Source organism: Sphaerodactylus townsendi, linkage group LG16 (genome assembly GCF_021028975.2).
Source record: "Sphaerodactylus townsendi isolate TG3544 linkage group LG16, MPM_Stown_v2.3, whole genome shotgun sequence".
Lineage (NCBI taxonomy): Eukaryota > Metazoa > Chordata > Lepidosauria > Squamata > Sphaerodactylidae > Sphaerodactylus > Sphaerodactylus townsendi.
The window spans coordinates 11,812,421-11,831,600 of record NC_059440.1 but is presented as its reverse complement, the minus strand read 5'-3'; the positions used below and the strand labels follow the sequence as shown (position 1 = coordinate 11,831,600).

The following is a 19,180-nucleotide window of genomic DNA, read 5'->3' as shown; positions in this document are numbered from 1 at the left end:
CCCCCCAAAAATCCAACTAGTCTTTTCCATCTTGGTAGACCACCACTCCAGAGGTCTACCCATAGCTTTCAACCATGAGTCAATCAACTGATCTCCCTGTGGTTGAAAGCAACAAGTCAACCTGGACAGCGACAGAGGTCAGATCTACCAGTTCTTCTTAACAGTGGGTAGACCGATTCCCCAAGTAGCAGCAGGAGGCTGGCAGGGCACAGCTTTGAAAAAGCACAGCAACTTCTCACCTTGCAAAGGGGCAGCCAGGGTACCCCCAGTCAAGTGGCGCCCGGGGTACATGCCCTTGTTTGCCCCACCCTAAATATACCAGTGCTGTCTACTCAATCTGGCAACAACTCCCCAATGTCTCAGATGGAGATGCTTCAAATTACCTCCCACTGGATCCCTTCAGCTGGAAATGCCAGCATTGAACCTGGGACCCTCAACATTCCCAACACTGAGTGACAACCCCCGTTGGGAACTGGGGAGGAGACTCAGAGAGACAAAGCACCATTAGTAAAGATACCTCAGGCCTGATAAAGGAGGAAATTGGGGCTAATAATGCCCTACTTGAGAGATCCCAAGAACTAATGGGTTTTTTTAAATAGTTTAGTTGGGATTCTTTGAGTGAAGTGGAACATTTCAAATGTCAGGGATGTGGGCTGCACCCAGCCCCTGCCTTCCACCTGCGTAATTCTCAAACTTCCACGGCAGCAAAAAGACAGAAGTGAAAATTAAATGTGATCCATGGAATAACTATTTTGCAAGTGTAATGGTGGGTGCCTTGACCCTGATAGCTCAAGCTAGTTGGCTCTTGTTGGATCCCGGAAACGAAACAGGGTTGCCTGCCCCAGGCCTATACTGTCGTCATGCCTCTTCCTCACTTAGTTTATTGATCCTACTTTATTTCACTTTTGTTCTATCTTCACTGCACGTGATACAGGCCAGAACGTCTGGTCTCTCCCACTGTTCATAAACTATGTGAGCAGTTCAGGCCCCTATCCAGAGAACCTCACTTACAGTAGGCCTCTCTCTCTCCTCAACCCTTTCCTCGTTCCCACTGATCTTCTGTAATAATGTGGTAAATTTCCTTCTTCCCATTGTATTGGAAAAAGTGTGTCTTACACTTTTCCTACCAGAATAAACGTTAAGTTGTGAAGGTCCCACTGGAGTTTTATTTGTTCTTCTAGTTTCCTCCAGTTCTGGTTTCTTTTTCAGGTGTCTCCTGCTCTTCTCCTTTGGAACATGAGCTCCAAAGACATGGAAAGTGTGGATTGGAAGATTTTTTTTTAATGCTGCCAAATTTACTTAGGTTTTGAGCAACGGCTTGGCTTTCCCTTCTAGACTATAATCATAAGAAATGGCATTCGTTACCTGGGCCTTCCATGAGGCTGGATAAAAGTTGAGCTGTCTAACAAGGAAGCCTCTCTGGCTATCAGTTTTCAGAACTCTCAACTCACAAATGCAGCAACCTTGAGCATTTTTATTATCTTGAGTGGTCAAGGATCAGGCTTGGACCTACTATCCTAGGGGTCTGCAACCTGCAGCTCTCCAGACTACAATTGGCCATGCTGGCAGGGGCTCCTAGGAATTGTAGTCCATGAACATCTGGAGAGCCGCAGGTTGCAGGTTCCTGTGCTATCCGAAATCCTCAAGATATTTGCACAATGGTTTCATGCAGCACAGGTTGGAAGAGGATCTTGGACTGGAGCAAACAGAAACAGGTGGGTTATATGAAGAAGACAGAAAAAGACAGAAAGAATCTGGAAGAATTTTTTGGGGGAAAGACCTATGTGCCTTCCAGTGCCTAAGGAACATCCCCTTGTCCTCTGGACCTACCTCTTGCAGTGACGGCGGGGGTGTTGGCCAAGACTTGTCCAGGACATTCTTTGGTAGGTTGCGCTTCAGGGTCATCAGGAAGGAGTAGCGGATGTACTCAAGGAAGTACTCGTTCTCGGGACAGCTAGGACAGTTCCGGTAAATGAAGCCCTTGATGAATCTGAAGGTGGGGGGGAGGGAAGGTCACAGGGAAAAGATGGAGAGGAGGCTTGGTTAGGAGAGAACGGATCCAGGCTCCTGATCCAGCCGGCACCTCCCATAACCCCCTGCAATCTTGGCCAAAAGGCATGAGCATTAAAGAAGTCACAGAGAAATCTGTGATGTTGAGGGACAGAAGATAATTGAAAACCAGATTTAATAGAGAAAAGTGCGAAATGGATCAATAGTAACAATTTAGAGCTAATTTTACATACGTTCTGAAAGAGCAAGAAGTAATATCTTCATTTGCGAATATTCGGTGCAGGCGTAACAATTTAGAGCTCATTTTACCTACGTTCTGAAAGAGCAAGTAATATCTTCATTTGCGAATATTCGGTGCAGGCGAAATCCGGCACTCTTTCGTTAAATGTAATGTTGGTAATTTTTTAACAGCTTTAAAAATCTCATTAAAAAAAAATCTGTGAGGTTGGAGGCATAGCATGAGAGATTTCCATGGTTTTCTTTCCTTGTTACACACCGTCGAATGGTCTCCACAGCCCGTTTCCTCTTGGCAGCCTTGCGCCGTCCCAGGGTCCCACGCCACCAAGACTGAATACTGATGGCTAGAAATAATGAAGAGAAAAAAAGTTGCCCTCAAAATGTCTCCCTAAACACCCCTCCGAAAACTACGGGGATTCTCCCCGCTGCTAGTCATGCTTTTTGGCTATTGCTCACTGCAGCACTTAAAACTGCCAGAGATGTTTGGTGCTTTTGTCAACCCAGATCAGGGCTTTCTTTGGCTCCAGCGTAGTGCAGTGGTTAAGAGCAGGTGCACTCTAATATGTAGAACCGGGTTGGATTCCCCGCTCTGCCACTTGAGCTGTGGAAGCTTATCGGGTGAACTAGATTAGCTTGTGCACTCCAACACAGGCCAGTTGGGTGACCTTGGGCTCATCACAGTTCTTCAGAGCTCTCAGCCCCACCTACCTCACAGGGTGTTTGTTCTAGGAAGGGAAAGGAGATTGTAAGCCCCTTTGAGTCTCCTTACAGGAGAGAAAGGGGGGATATAAATCCAACTCTTCTTCCACAGTGGTGAGATTCAAATAATTTAACAACCGGTTCCGGTGGTGGGATCTGAATAATTTAACAAGCGGTTGTTTACAAGAGGCATTTTAACAACCGGTTCTGCCGAAGTGGTGCGAACCTGCTGAATCCCACTATTGCCTGGAACGCCCTCACAGAAAATCTCCCAATTCTGCAGCTTTCACATCTGGAAACTCCAGGTATCTGAGCCGATTTCAGGGTCTGGTGCTGCAGCCGTTGGTATTCGGCAACTTTATTTACCTGATTTTGTTTGGGTAACTGTAACTCACAATGCCATTTCTACCTGTTCGAGCCTGCAGGCAACCTCTGGATTTGACACGGGGATGGGCAGAAATACAAAACGGCTGCTGCAAAAGGCAGAGCCGACCACAAAATGGTGTGGTTTTGCATAATTCTAATAGTAACGATTTAGGTAGACGTTGTGATTAACAAAATGCCTTTTAATCTGCATAGCCTTCTGAGCAAGTCACCTGATGCTGCCTCCTTCCTAAAAGCATTTCAATGGCATCAGGAAAAGAGCCATGGCGTTCACAGGCACCATGCTGGAAACCCCAATGTAGATGGCTATATATTGCTTCACTCACTGATGGTGAAGAAACGATGAATAAATCAACAAACCAGGAGAGGGCGAATCACCTGGAGCCCCCTGCCTGCCTACCTGAATTCTTCATCTGCTGGAATTTCTGACGCTGATGGAAGCCTCTCCAGTTTGCCTGGATTTTCGTGGCTGTGGAAGAAACAAGCAAACGGCAAGTTCACAAAGGCAGTAGAGAGTGAGCCAGGCCAGGGACTTAACAGGAGCACACAAACATAAAACACATCTGCCAACGACCTCTCACGCACCTAGGCTCTGCTTCCGGATTTCCAGGGCATCTTCTGTGGCAAACAACGTCTTAGGGAAACGGATAAAGATTTTTGTCCTGGAAACAAAAAGATACCAGTTAAGACACCCAAGACTGTCTCGCTTTGGGGGAGAAAGACGTAGCCAGGCTCGAGACAGAGATACAAACCTGCCCATCTTAAACTCCTCCGGCTTATAACCCAGATGTTTCAAGAGCACGGCCACCCCATCATGTGGCCTTCCGTCCCAGGCGGGCCATGTCTCCGGACACAGAGATTTGTACCTGGGAAACAGGGAAAAGCAACGTGATGGAAAGGACCAACCAGGGCTCATTCCAGATTTGGGGGGGAGGGGCAGGGAGCAGACAAGCCAGAGACTGGCCAGGTTCTTCTTCTCTCCAGCGTACCACCAGACCCTCCATTCACACTTCCCCTTCCACCCCCTGACCCACGTGCCTGTGAATCCCTCTTTCCCCCTTCATCCTCCCTCTCAACCACCTGCACTTAACGAAGCACTGTTTTATCATCACAACAACCCTGTGAGGTGTATTCGGCTGGGACACAGTGATTGACTTATGGTCACCCCAGCGAGCTTCATGACAGAGTGAGGATTCTAACAACCACATTTTATCTTCTAGAGTTCCAGTTTTAATTCAGCTAGACACAATGTTACCCCCATTAGATCTGGAAATTTGCAAGTGCTAATCATTTCACTTCTATCACATACTTCAAACCTAAAGGGAGGTATCAAGGGCGAAGCAATTGCATTTTCATTAGAAAGCATAAAATGCTGATTCTGGCTGCAACCCCGAGTACGTTTATGGGAAAGAGTTGCTTTGAACTGAGGATAACCTTTGAAGACAAGAGGTTAAGATCACACTGGACACAGTGTGTAACACACTTCTTTCTGTGATACACCTCTGAAGATGCCAGAACCAGACGCAGGTGAAACGTTAGGAACAAGATCCACCAGACCACGGCCACACAGCTCAGAAAACCCACAACCAGTCAAGATCACACTTCTTTTGCACAGAAATATAAATATCAAGAAATAGTCATTTTCTGAGGACACTGGATCGTTTTAACATCCTCAGAGAATTATTTCAAATATTTGAAAGAGCAACATCGATTCATGCAAACATTTATTTTCTCCCTGGGTTAACTCTGCCACACGGGCAACAATGAATTTATTTTCAAACTCAGCAATGTGAAAACTATGTTTCATGAGCACTGCACCACTCACATGCCCATTCCCTGACAATGCTGGGCAATGTGTACAACTGGCAGCATGGATGGCAGACTGCCAGCACGCAAGCAGGTGGGGAAAGGCCACGTGGGAAGCAGGAGAGGCGTACGGTCACCCTGCCAGAAGCTGTGGGCTCCAGCAGCAGCCCCACCTCCAGGAATGCTGCCACTGGCCCTGGTGAGCAACTATGTCCAAGCGCTGTATGAAACACATTCATGCACAAAAGCCACGACCTGTTTTTCGCTTACCTTTGGAGGAAGACTTCATACTTCCGCCGATAAGCAAAGCCGGCCCTTCGCACCCTCAAGTTCTCCATCAAACCCAAATATTTGACTTGATGTCGGATCAAAACTTCATCAAAACGGGCTAGAAAGGGTCAAAACAAAGAAAAAAGCAGAGTTGGATTTATATCCCCCTTTCTCTTCTGTAAGGAGACTCAAAGAGGCTTACAAACTCCTTGCCCTTCCCCCCACACAACAAACAACCTGTGAGGTAGGTGGGGCTGAGAGAGCTCTGAAGAACTGTGACTAGCCCAAGATCACCCAACTGGCATGTGTTGGAGTGTACAGGCTAATCTGAATTCCTCAGATAAGCCTCCACAGCTCAGGCGGCAGAGCGGGGAATCAAACCCAGTTCTTCCAGATTAGAGTACACCTGCTCTTAACCACTACGCCACTGCTGCTCCCCATGGTCCCAAAGGGAGGACTGACCACGGGAATGACTCTCCCGGTACCATTGAGGAGCACAGACGCAGGTAAATGGCCCCACTCTGGGTGCAGAAGGACTCTGGGTGACAGTAAAGGGACCCTTCCGGCCAATCAGCTCCAGAGCAAAGGAAGTCTGCTACATGACACTGATGTGGTCAAGGCAGCAGTTAGCCTTCCCTTTGAATCCAGTTCCTGGCTGAGCTGCCAGGAACCTTCCATTCTGCCACGACTTAGACAGCTGTTCCTATTGGCAGCGCAGGATGTAAGACTCACAATAATGGGTTTAAATTATGGGCAGAAAGGTAGTGGCTGGATATTGGGGGGATCACAGTGAGAGTAGTTCAATGGCGGAACGGGCTGCCTGGAAGAAGAAGAGTTTGGATTTATACCCCACCTTTCTCTCCTGTAAGGAGGCTCAAGGTGGCTTACAAACTCTTTTCCCTTCCTCTCCCCACAACAGACACCTTGTGAGGTAGGTGGGGCTGAGAGAATTCCGAAGAACTGTGACTAGCCCAAAGTCACCCAGCAGGAATGTAGGAGTGCGAAAACTCATCTGGTTCACCAGATAAGCCTCTGCCACACAGATGGAGGAGTGAGGAATCAAACCCAGTTCTCCAGATTAGAATCCACCCGCTCTTAACCACTACACCATGCTGGCTCTAGGGGGGTGGTGAGCTCCTCCTCTCTGGCAGTCTTCTAGCATCTACTGGACAAACACAGCTTCAGGCTGATCCTGAATTGAGCAGGACTAGATGGCGTCTACAGACCCTTTCAACGCTATGATTCCATAACTTCGGGAAGCAAACCAGACTTCAGAACTCAGAAAGAACGCTGAGCAGGGCAGCTCCGCCTTCTTTCATGACCCAAGCACAACCAGGATCAGGATCTGCCCCCGAGACACTCTTGGATAAAATCAAGCAACGGCCCAAGAGCAACAGCCCAAGGAAAAGTCCCCAGCTCGGACATACCGGCCTGTTTGGCATCATTAGGCTTAATGCAGCGAATGTAAGAGGGCTCCTTGGACATCAGGATTTCCATCAGCTTGGAGAGGCTGTTCTTAAACTGAGTCACTGCCTGTAAGAGAGGATGAGTGAGGGGGAAAGTAGTGAGATGGACTGGTCGGCTCAAGGGAGAAGAAACCCAGAAGTGTAATCAGCCAGGCCAGCCAGCAAGAAGAAGAAGAAGAGTTTGGACTTATTACCCCCCCCCCCCCACACACACACACACACACAAATTTCTCTCCTGTAAGGAGACTCAAAGGGGTTCACAATCTCCTTTCCCTTCCCCGTCACAACAAACGCTCTGTGATGTGGGTGGGGCTGAGAGAGCTCTGTAGAGCTGTGTAGAGCTCTGTAGTGCAGAGAAGGGCAACGAGGATGATTGAGGGACTGGAGCACCTTCCTTATGAGGAGAGGCTGAAGCGTTTGGGACTCTTTAGTTTGGAGAGGAGACGGCTGAGGGGGGATATGATTGAAGTCTATAAAATTATGCATGGGGTAGAAAATGTTGACAGAGAGAAATTTTTCTCTCTTTGTCTCTTTCTCACCAGGGGGCATTCGTTGAAAATGCTGGAGGGAAGAATTAGGACTAATAAAAGGAAACACTTCTTCACGCAACCTGTGATTGGTGTTTGGAATATGCTGCCACAGGAGGTGGTGATGGCCACTAACCTGGATAGCTTTAAAAGGGGCTTGGACAGATTTATGGAGGAGAAGTCGATTTATGGCTACCAATCTTGATCCTCTTTGATCTGAGATTGCAAATGCCTTAACAGTCCAGGTGCTTGGGAGCAACAGCCGCAGAAGGCCATTGCTTTCACATCCTGCATGTGAGCTCCCAATGGCACTTGGTGGGCCACTGCGAGTAGCAGAGAGCTGGACTAGATGGACTCTGGTCTGATCCAGCTGGCTTGTTCTTATGTTCTTATGACTAGTCCAAGGTCTAGTTCCTAGATAAGCCTCCACAGCTCAAGTTGCAGAGCAGGGAATCAAACCCGGTTCCTCCAGATTAGAGTACATCTGCTCTTAACCACTACATCACTGCTGCCCCCAAACAGACCAAACAGCCTTCAGCTACCCAAGGCCCCCCGCTCCTACCCATCTGGCGCTCTTACCGTCTCTGGCCTCTTCTTGTCTGTCAGCTCCGTCCTCTCAAAGCACTGGTTGATTATGGGATTCTCAGAGTTGCACATGGCCTGGAAGGGAAGCATAAAACCCCCCACCGGAAATCACCCTTATCTGCTTGGGCTGCACAATCTCAATTCTTTAGTAACAGACAGATAAATCCAGCCCCCTATTACTGCTCTGATATCTTCTAGCTGATACTCACCTCCTTCAGGTTTCTGAAAAGAAGATCGTTGTTCTTATCCAGGAAACCTGGGAAGGAAAACAAGAACTTGAGTGAAGAACAAGGAAGCTCAGAGGGCGGCTGGTTTAGGAGATGCGTGAAGGGGGCGGGACATAACTGACCAGGACCGGAGCACAGCTGCATTACTACCTGGAAGACATTTACCTGAGACACTGTAGGTGACCTCCCCAGCGTAATGTAGGAGACGGAATTCTTCCCGGCCCAAAGACTTCCGGGTCTTTGCATCGGCCAGCTTGTGCCTATGGAGAAAGCAAACTCGGATTTGTTGTCAGCCTGGGGGGGGGGGGGGGGGAACAGGGCCGGTTTTCACAAGGAAGGCCAAAAGGGAAGCACGAGTCCAGAATTAGCAAGGCTGAGTCAGCAACGAAGCCTTTCGGATCGATGACACTCAAAGGAATTGGGGGACAATGGAAACCACTAGGCCAAAAGCAGAACAGTGAGAGGCAGGCGGAGTCAACTGGAGAAAAGGTGGGCCACAACTGTTCCCAAAGTCTTTGCACGTGATGGCACAAAGCTGGGTCTTACAAAAATCTAACCTGCATTCCCCATAAGACAAGGGAAGTGTTATAATGGAGACATTCTTGCGTTGTGGGGGTATCAGCTCTGCTGAGCCTCCAGGATAGGAGGGAGAAAAGCTTAAAATGCCTGGTGGGAAACTGCACCCAAAAGCCCTTGGCAATAGGAAGAAATGTTTTACAGTAAGAGTATTTCAGCAGCAGGTTCAGCTGCCTACAAAGGGGGCGAGCTCCCCTTCACTGACAGTCTTCAAGCAGCAGCTGGACAAACACTTGCAAGGATGCTCTAAGCCAATCCTGCTTTGAGTAGGGGGTTGAACAAGATGGCCTGTATGGCCCCTTCCAACTCTATGATTCTATGGATGCTCTCGGCTGATCCTGCTTTGAGCTAGTGGTTGGACTAGATGGAATGTAGGGCCCCTTCCAACTCTATGATTCTATGGACAGGGATGCTCTCGGCTGATGCTGCTTTAAGTGGGGGGTTGCACTAAATGGCCTGTATGGCCCCTTCCAACTCTATGATTCTATGAACAGGGAGGCTCTCGGCTGTTCCTGCTTTGAGCTAGTGGTTTGACTAGATGACCTATATGGCCCCTTCCAACTCTGTGATTCTATGGACAGGGATGATCTCAGCTGATGCTGCTTTGAGTAGGGGGTTGAACTAGATGGCCTGTGTGGCCCCTTCCAACTCTATGATTCTATGGACAGGGATGCTCTCAGCTGATGCTGCTTTGAGTAGGGGGTTGAACTAGATGGCCTGTATGGCCCCTTCCAACTATATGATTCTATAGACAGGGATGCTCTCAGCTGATGCTGCTTTGAGTAGGGGGTTGAACTAGATGGCCTGTGTGGCCCCCCCCCCCAACTCTATGATTCTATGGACAGGGATGCTCTCAGCTGATGCTGCTTTGAGTAGGGGGTTGAACTAGATGGCCTGTATGTCCCCTTCCAACTCTATGATTCTATGGACAGGGATGCTCCAAGCTGATCCTGTCTTGAGCTACTGGTTTGACTAGGTGACCTGCATGGCCCCTTCCCAATCCATGATTCTATGATGGTATGAGCAGGCTTGCCTCCAAGGATCCTCAGTAACTCACGTGAGGAAGTGAGGGTGGTTTTTGATCGTCTCCTCCAGCTTCTCCAAGAAGGTCATGTCTGTGGCTTCTCCTGGTCTCAGACACTCCTCGTCCTGCAGAGAGGAAAGCAGAACGTGGAAGTCCAGCAGTGCACCGGGAAGCCGCCTCTGGCATTCTCACCCCAAACAACGATCATTTGCTAACTGTAGCCCTGGCCATTGGAAGGAACACTTATAATCTCCGCTCTATGCAGACAGCTCCAGGTGGGCAGCCGCGTTGTTCTGCAGCAGAAGAGCAAGACCTGAGTCCTCCAACACTTTAAAGACCAAGCAGATTTCCAAGGTGTAAGTTTTCAAGCGCACAAGTCCTCACATCTGATGAAGGGAGCTTGGATTCTTGAATGCTTACACACTGCAAAACTTGCTGGTCCCTAGGGGGCTACTGGACCCAAATCTTACACAAAAGATGGCTCTGAAGGGGACGGGGAGTTGCAGCAGGGGCTATATGCCCTCAGGGCGGCAGTGAATGAAGAACCGCTTTGTTCTGTGGGATTAAGAAGTGTGTACTGCCAGAATGGTGTCGTGCTTAAGAGCACAGACTCTAATCTGGAGGACCGGGTTCGATTCCCCACTCCTCCATATGAGTATCGGTTCTGCTGTATGGGGAGTGATCTATGCTTTACAATGTAACTGGCTCACTGACATGTTAATGGAATTGCTCCCTGTTTGATCTCTTTCTGTATGCTGGTAAATGTAGATAACTAGGCTGACCCTGCTGGGAGGGGGAAGGAGGATTGAACCCAGTAGGAGGCTATCCGACTATCTCTGCTGCGGCCTTGGGACGCTTACTTCCAACAACAATTCTGTTCACATTTTACTGGGAGGGGGGAATTTCGGGGAGCAAACCTGGGGAATAAATATGAATGTAGAAGCCAGATCAGCAGAACTGGCGTCCTGAGTTTAGGGAACTTGCTGCCTACTCAATAAAGACTACTGAGTTCACTTATTGATTATCTAGAGTCCACATTGATTATCTAGAGTCCACTAGAGTATCTAGAGTCCACTTATTGATTACTGGTCCAAGACCTATCACTGGGTGACCTTGGGGCAAGTCACAGTTCTCTTGAATTCTCAGCCCCTCCTACCTCTCAAGGTGCCTACTGTGGGGGGAGGAAAGGATTGTGATTGTAACCCACGTAAGATTTAGAAAATCAGGTTACAAAACCCAACTCTTCTTCTTTTTCTTCTGCTACAGCCCAGGATGGAAAGGCTTGAAACTGCCTTAAAAACCCTTCCAGAGAACTGGGGAGAGGGGGAATATGGAACTAGCCACCGTTCGAACAAAGGCCTTTCAGCCGGCCTGCAGGCACGACAGCTTCCCTGGAAGCAAATCCAGCAGCCATTCGCACTGCTGGTTCTTCTGGAATAGGACTGAGGACCCAGCTGGTTCTCTTGCAAAGCAGAGGAAGAAACTACATGTGTGGCTGCCATTTTTTTTTGCTCCCGTAGTAAGTTTTGCTCCTGTAGCCTGTATAAATGAGCTCCTGGATCTAGCACAAAGGTTACAGGAGCCTCCTCACACTGTCCACCAATTCTTCCCCTCCCTGCCCTTCCAAACATTCTTGATGACTTACCAGGATTGAAATGATGCCTTTGAATTTCTCCTCCACCAAGTCGCAGATGATTTTGTTGTTAAAATACTGGACCGGCTCCCACTAGCATTCATAAAGGGAGGCAAAAAGACAGAGCATGAGAGAGAGACCTCAGATACGAACCAGGACACAAACGAGCGAAGACTGCAAAGCGCAGGGGAGCCAGCCGTGGGGCTGCCCCTGTCTGCATTCAGAGTGTCTGCCCTGGGGAAAGGCAGGCCCGTGGAGAAACCTCCAAATCTGAACCTTCAGCCTCAGCCTCAAAGGAGGCCACCTTTTGCAGTAGCCTGCCTTTCAGAAGGCAGCGTCCGACCCAAAAACACAATACAAATATCGTAAACCAATGCCAAACGTTAAGATGAAACGCAGAACCAAACTCTGAACAGCGGATTTCCAGCAAGGATCAGACTTGCAAACAGCTGGCCAGAGAACGTTTTCAACCCTTCCTCATATCAGAGAGAGAACAGAATGGGAAATGTCCATGATTACAGAGTAGGGGATATCGCCAGTGTGCCTGCAACTGCAAGCCAGCCTCTGCTCTCCTCCGAGCAGGGAACCGAAGCCAGCCCCTTGCTGATAAAGGGTCAGTTCTTACCGCGATGCCCTCGGCCTCATACTCCTCTTGCTCAGACTTCAGGGTGAGTTCGATGAAGAGCTGCTGCAATTTCTCATTGCAGTAATTGATGCAGAACTGCTCAAAGCTGAAAAAAAGCAAGACGGCCATTCCAGTAAAGCAGATAAAGCCCTCAGAGGGAGGGAGGGAGGGAGGGAGGGAGAGGAGTTTTAGCTCTGCTCAGAACTCTCCCCAGCCGCAGCACACAGGAGGGCCCTTGGTTGCAGTGGCAAGGAATTCACATTCATCTCTCCAGGTGCTACTCCATGATCTGTGCTTCAGTGGGCCTGCAGAGCTTGCTCTATTACCATTAAAGCAGGCACAGGAAGGGTGACTCGAAGCAACCTCTAATCCCCCTGAGAGTTGTGCACAGAGGCGTATCTAGGGAAAATGTAGCCTGGTGCAAAATCTGAGTGTCCCACTCCGCCCCCCGTATGGGCGGCCACCCTTCCCCACCACAACCAAACAACTTTTTTTGCACCAGGTCTTGAAGTCAGTGTACTGACCAGCGGGGAAGGAGGGAGGGAACAATTTTTCACACCCCATGTGACTAAATGGCTGCAGCCCGAGGACATTTGACCCCATACTGGCCCCTGGTCATGCATCCTTCTCTGGGTCCAGACACTCTTTCGCAAAGGGTCTGAAGCCAACGCGTAACTCTCAGTTGACAGGGAAGAGAGTACAGCCACAGCCAAGGATGCTGGGAAACCCCCTATTGGGAGGAGGGGGTTTCGGGGAGGGGGTTGCCATTGAGTCATCCCTAGCTTACAGCAACCCTGTGATTTTCAAGGCAAGAGACATTCAGAGGTGGTTTGCCATTGCCAGCCTCTGCGTCACGTCCCCAGTACTCCTTGGAGGTCTCCCATCCAAATACTTGCTAGGGACAAAGCTGAAAGTCTGTGACTGGCCCAAGATCACCCAGCAAGTTTCCATCGGAGAGTGGGGAATCTGATCCTGGGTTTCCCAGATCCTAGTCTGACATCGTAACCCCCACATCACACTGAATCTCACCTATTGTGTTGGAACACCTCAAATCCGTAGATGTCCAGCAGCCCAAGGACGGAGGAGCTTCGTCTCCAGCCTGGATTTTCTGTCTCCTGCTGAAAGGGACACAGTGAACCAGGAGGGCAGGGACCCCCCTCTACCCATCCGGATCCTGATAAAGCCTCACATCTGTGTTACGGGAATGATATTGTGGAATCTTTGGTGAATCCAGGTCTTGCACTCTGTCCACATGCTGCTTAGATGTCCCGCAGTCCCCGCTGTAGGCTCACCTTGTACGCGAGCGACTTGTTAATCTTGTTCACAAGCCAGGAGAACGTGCGCCCGTACACAGCCTTGGCAAGAGCGTCTCGGGCATAGGCGGCCTGCTCCAGGTTGAGGGGGCTGACCAGCTGCAAAGGAGGGGATAAAAGGTGAATCACTGCAAGAGGACCTTCCTTTCAGGCATATCCTCCCAGCAATCTCAGCTGTGTCCACGTCAGGGATCAGTTATAAACAAGAGGTGTAAGCAGCGTGCAGAGAACTTCCCTCGGCCCTCGTCAAGCACACAGAAAAACATCTAAAGCTGACTTATACTGAATCAGCCAAAAGCAAAATGAACAGCGTTGGCTCAGTGGTGGAGAATCTGCTGGCACGCAGAAGGTCCCGGGCTTCAATCCCTGGAATCTCCCAGTTAAAAGAAGAAGAAGAGTTTGGATTTATATTCCCCCCTTTCTCTCCTGTAAGGAGACTCAAAGGGGCTCACAATCTCCTTCCCCACCCCTCAACAAACACCCTGAGAGGTAGGTGGGGCTGAAAGAGTGCCAAAGAACTGTGACTAGCCCAAGGTCACCCAGCTGGCAATGTGTTGGAGTGCACAAGCTAATCTGAATCATCAGATAAGCCTCCACAGCTAAAGTGGCAGAACGGGGAATCAAACCCGGTTCTCCAGATTAGAGTGCACCTGCTCTTAACCACTACGCCACGCTGGCTCTCCATGGGAGCTGCTGCCAGTCTGAATAGACATAACTGATCTTGGTGGATCAATGGTCTGATTCAATATAATATATATAATGAAAGCAGATATACCCTGTTTCCCCTAATATAAGACATCCCCGAAAAATAAGACATGGTAGAGGTTTTGCTGAAGTGCGAAATATAAGGCATCCCCCAAAAGTAAGACATAGCAAAGTTTTTGTTTGGAAGCATGCCCGACGAACAGAACACAGGAAAAATAAGACATCCCCTGAAAATAAGACATAGCGCATCTTTGGGAGCAAAAATTAATATAAGACACTGTCTTATATTCGGGGAAACACGGTAGTATGCAATGAAGCAAACATAAGCAAAGCGAACAACATACTATACCCAGGCTACATACAATACCAAATGTGTAAGATTTAATACGATAAAGGTAGTATTATCCGAACAGGTAACAAAACCTGCCAAAAGGCCTAGGAAAATTATACAGTCCACAATAGTGCAGAGAATTCAAACAAGAGACGAGCTTGCTGCTGTCGCACGTTTCATGGGGAAATTATTCCGCTTCCTCAGCCTTAGATTTTAATCTTGCCCGTATGTTCTGAAGTGACTATCATGGGATATGCTGCGCATGTTAATAAATCCATAGATGTGACATTTTCCAGTGGGGTAAGACATATTGTGCTTGGAAGCCTTTTAAAACCTATTCCTGAGGACATGGAATAATCTCCCCACGAAACAGACAACAGCTGCAAGCTCATCCCAGGTTTGGATTCTTTCTTTCTTTCTTTCTTTCTTTCTTTCTTTCTTTCTCTCTTTCTTTCTCTCTTTCTTTCTCTCTTTCTTTCTTATTTATTTATTTATTTATTTATTTATTTATTTATTTATTTATTTATTTATTTATTTATTTATTTATTTATTTATTTATGATTAGTTTTATATACCGCCCTACCCCCGAAGGGCTCTGGTCTGCACTGTTGTGGACTCTATCATTTTCCTAGACATTTTGGCTAGTTTTGTTATCTGTTCAGATAATTCTACACTGATTGTATTAAATCTTACACATTTAGTATTGTATGTAGCCCGGGTATAGTATGTTGTTCACTTTGCTTATATTTGATTGATTGGATGCTATATCATTATATATGTTAAATTTATTTATTTATTTAATTCAATTTGTGCGCCGCCCTCCATGCAAGGGCTCAGAGTGGCTTACGGTAATAAATAAATTTGATTACAACACTTAAAACAATTAAAACACTTAAAAAATTAAAACTGTTTAAAACAATTATAGCAGTTAAGTCCAATCCAATCTAGTTAAAACAATTTAAAACAGTTAATAGCGGTTAAAACCTGATCTAATCTAGTTTAAATACATTTGAATTAAAATCAACTAAAAGCTTACTTTCAAATCAGAGTTAAAACAAGGCCCGGTGACAGATGCCATTGAAAGCAATAGAGATTTAAGATTTGGGCCGGCAACAAATGCAATTAAGTTTTCGGGCCTCAACCAAAAGCCTGGCGGAACAACTCTGCCTTTGAATCCTTGAAACAGACCACTGATCCGCCAAGATCAGTCATGTGTTCTCAGACTGGCAGCAGCTGCTACGGGGTCCTTTTAACCGGGAGATTCCATGGTTTGAACCAGGGACTTTCTGAATGCCAGCAGATGCTCTACCACTGAATCACAGAGTTGGAAGAGACCTCAAGGGCCATCAAGTCCAACCCCCTGTAATGCAGGAACACACAATCAAAGCACTCCCGACGTATGCTGATCCAGCCGTATGCTGATCCAGCCTTTGTTTTAAAACCTCCAAAGGAGGAGACTCCATCACTCTCCAAGGCAGTGAATTCCACTGTTGAACAGCCCTGATTATCAGGAATCTCTTTTCCTTCACCTTGAATCCATTACTCCGTATCCTAGTCTCTGAGGCAGCAGAAAACAAGCTTGCTCCCTCTTCGACATGACATCCCTTCAAATATTTAAATATGGCTATCATGTCACTCCTTAACCTACGCTTCTGCAGACTAAACACCCCCAGCTCCCTAAGCCTCTCTTTGTAGGGCATTCCAGACCTTTTACCATTTTGGTTGCCCGCCTCTGGACCCGCTCCAGCCGGTCAATATCCCTCCTGAACTGTGGTGCCCACAATACACAATATTCCAGGTGAGGTCTAACCAGTGCAGAATAGAGAGGTAAAGAATAGAGAGGTTCATTACAGCCTTTCCAAGGAAGAATGCCAGAGAGAGCTGCCTTTCACAGAGGAACTCAATCCACAGTTCTCTCACCTCTTCCCCCTTTGCTATGATCTTCTTGTGGGTAAGAGCTTCACGGAGTAGAGCGCCTTCAACGCCCAGGAGCTGCAAGCAGATAAAAGAAACCCAGTTACCATGACCTGCACCATAAAACAGGGTCCAGCAGGACTCTGTTCAGACAAACCAATTTTTTCAGGGATATGCTTTTTGTGAGTCAGAGGTCATTTCCTCAGAGGGTCTCAAATGTGTACCCACTAAGCCAATTCGTTAATAAACACAACAGAAAGGCAGGCAATGGGGGAGATGTTACAAGAGCAGCCAATCAAAAGTGACTGAGAAGGAAATTTCACAAGGGTAGTCTGCCACCAACAGCGAAAATGACACCCATCGAACAAAAACACTGAAATTTCAGGGAGACACACCCAGGAAAAAGCAGCCCAGCTGCTCAGCTGGCACTGGAAGCAAACTATACATGACATTTTTAAAACATCTGTCCTGTAGAGCTCCATTAAGAAGTCCCTGCCAGGAACTGGTTTAGCAGGGTGACACCCTTCCTCCCTTGCAACAGTTCTTAGTCAAACTGGGCCCCTGCAGGCTTTGAAATTACATTCCCTGTGGCAGCAGCTGTGGGAAACCAGGACTGAGTCATAAGAACATAAGAACAAGCCAGCTGGATCAGACCAGAGTCCATCTAGTCCAGCTCTCTGCTACTCGCTAGGTGCCTTTGGGAGCTCACATGCAGGATGTGAAAGCAATGGCCTTCTGCAGCTGTTGCTCCTGAGCACCTGGACTGTTAAAGCATTTGCAATCTCAGATCAAAGAGGATCAAGATTGGTAGCCACAGATCGACTTCTCCTCCATAAATCTGTCCAAGCCCCTTTTAAAGCGATCCAGATGAGTGGCCATCACCACCTCCTGTGGCAGCATATTCCAAACACCAATCACGCGTTGTGTGAAGAAGTGTTTCCTTTTATTAGTCCTAATTCTTCCCCCCAGCATTTTCAATGAATGCCCCTTGGTTCTAGTATTGTGAGAAAGAGAGAAAAAATTCTCTCTGTCAACATTTTCTACCCCATGCATAATTTTATAGACTTCAATCAAATCCCCTCTCAGACGTCTCCTCTCCAAACTAAAGAATCCCAAACGCTGCAGCCTCTCCTCATAAGGAAGGTGCTCATTTTTTAAAAAATGTAATCTAGGGTTTGGCCTCAAGAGGCAGAGGTGTCCTGGATGGCCTTGGAGTCCCACTAGATAGAGGGAAGAGCGGTCATCTTCTTTGCTGGGGACACTGGAAGAACGGGCTCACAGGCTGCAAGGAGGAATCATGAGTCACCCAGAAGCTCCACCGCACTCACCCTGGCCAGGTATTTGATCTGGTTTTCCGTGACCACTTGAGCGTTACTCTGTTCGTCGGCTGAAAACTGCACGTTGCCCAAATGCAGCACGCTGGCGACGATGCTCAGCAAGTTCTGTGGGAGCAGCAAGACAGAGACTAAGAAGCAGAGACTAAGAGAGCAGGAAGAGGCGAGATGAAAGCCTTACCTGCGTCCTCCCTAGCAACAGTCCCCTGAGGAGAAGGCGGGATGCCTCTTACCTCCACCTCATTCTCATTGAAGTTGATGACCGACAGGGCCTTGTGCACCACTTTCCAGTCGTTCTTGTCGTTGATGGAGCTGACTTTTGCACACTGGCCCTGGAAATGAAAATGCACAGAACAGGGGAATGAGAAGCAACGCACTAGCCGCAGTTCCGCCAGGCCACTCTCTGTCACTGCCTCTACTAAAGGAAGAAAATTGTCTTTTCAGCCTTCAGGAAAACTGATGCACTCACAACAACAGGAGTATACATGCTTCTGACCAATGTTCTCTGTAAGTTGCACACATGCGCAGCCGCCAAACTGGTGCTGCACAGGTAAGGAGAAGAATTTGGATTTATATCCCTCCTTTCTCTCCTGTATGGGGATTCAAGGTGGCCTACAAGCTCCTTTCCCTTCCTCCCCCCACAACAGACACCTTGTGAGGCAGGTGGGGCTGAGAGAGTTCCGAAGAACTGTGACTAGCCCAAGGTCACCCAGCAGGAATGTAGGAGTGCGGAGGCACAGAGCACACGTTACACCCACCACAATAGTGCGATGCCATACTAGAATGCCTCTAAAAGGCATAGCAAAAAAGGGAAAATTAAACCTACAACCCACCCCAAACACCTAAAAATGTTGAGGGAGAGGAAGAGAAGACTTACTGTTTAGAAAACAGTAAAATCCAAACTCAAATAAATACCCCAAGTGCGGAAAATATCACAAAGTGACAAACACAATTGTTGCCGAGCAGAGACCAGACACGGTTCAGCATCACTGTCTACTTCTGTGCAAAATGTTCAAAATGCAACTTGTTTCTATATCAAGGGTAAGAATAAAATGTAAAGGAATCATATATTGTGAAAATACAGTATGTGCTTCACTACGTACCCTCAAAAATATAGGTGCTTCCCTAAGTACGCTCAGAGTTAAAACGTCAAAAATAAACATAGATAAACTGTGAATGTTCAACTGGACTAAAGACCGGCTTGTTGTCTAGAATCTAAGTATACAATTAAAAAAACTGTGCTGCACTTACCTGTAACTGTTCATTCATCGAGTGTGCAGGCACACATGGGACTTAATCCATTGTTTAAATCGCCAACAAAAATGTTTAGAAGTTTACCGACCTTTGTACAGTCAACCAATCTAACAGATAACCAGCCAAGGATTCCCGTAGTTCCCACAAAACAGCAAAAAGATAAAATCTCTCACCAAAGCTAAAAACCAGTAACACCCAATTGTGTTTTTATATCGCACCAATATATCTGCAAAGCTTTCACCAAATGAGCAAGTTTGGAC

General features: G+C 47.6%; 1 protein-coding gene across 3 annotated transcripts in view; it reads right to left on the bottom strand.

Moving 5' to 3' along the window:
• Positions 1-19,180, bottom strand: part of MYO1C (myosin IC) — a 77,167-nt gene that overhangs the window by 7,959 nt on the left and 50,028 nt on the right. For 2 of the 3 annotated variants that reach the window (XM_048519050.1, XM_048519048.1), the window contains exons 7-24: positions 17,900-17,998; positions 17,661-17,774; positions 16,339-16,410; positions 13,362-13,481; positions 13,099-13,187; positions 12,070-12,175; positions 11,457-11,537; positions 9,845-9,936; positions 8,377-8,471; positions 8,194-8,240; positions 7,979-8,059; positions 6,834-6,939; positions 5,407-5,524; positions 4,083-4,196; positions 3,916-3,992; positions 3,731-3,799; positions 2,507-2,591; positions 1,831-1,990 (exon numbers count right to left, since the gene is read on the bottom strand). In XM_048519050.1, the coding sequence (XP_048375007.1) occupies positions 1,831-1,990; positions 2,507-2,591; positions 3,731-3,799; positions 3,916-3,992; positions 4,083-4,196; positions 5,407-5,524; positions 6,834-6,939; positions 7,979-8,059; positions 8,194-8,240; positions 8,377-8,471; positions 9,845-9,936; positions 11,457-11,537; positions 12,070-12,175; positions 13,099-13,187; positions 13,362-13,481; positions 16,339-16,410; positions 17,661-17,774; positions 17,900-17,998 (1,725 nt within the window). The remainder of the gene's footprint in view (positions 1-1,830; positions 1,991-2,506; positions 2,592-3,730; positions 3,800-3,915; positions 3,993-4,082; positions 4,197-5,406; positions 5,525-6,833; positions 6,940-7,978; positions 8,060-8,193; positions 8,241-8,376; positions 8,472-9,844; positions 9,937-11,456; positions 11,538-12,069; positions 12,176-13,098; positions 13,188-13,361; positions 13,482-16,338; positions 16,411-17,660; positions 17,775-17,899; positions 17,999-19,180) is intronic. The other variant, XM_048519049.1, reaches the window with a different exon arrangement.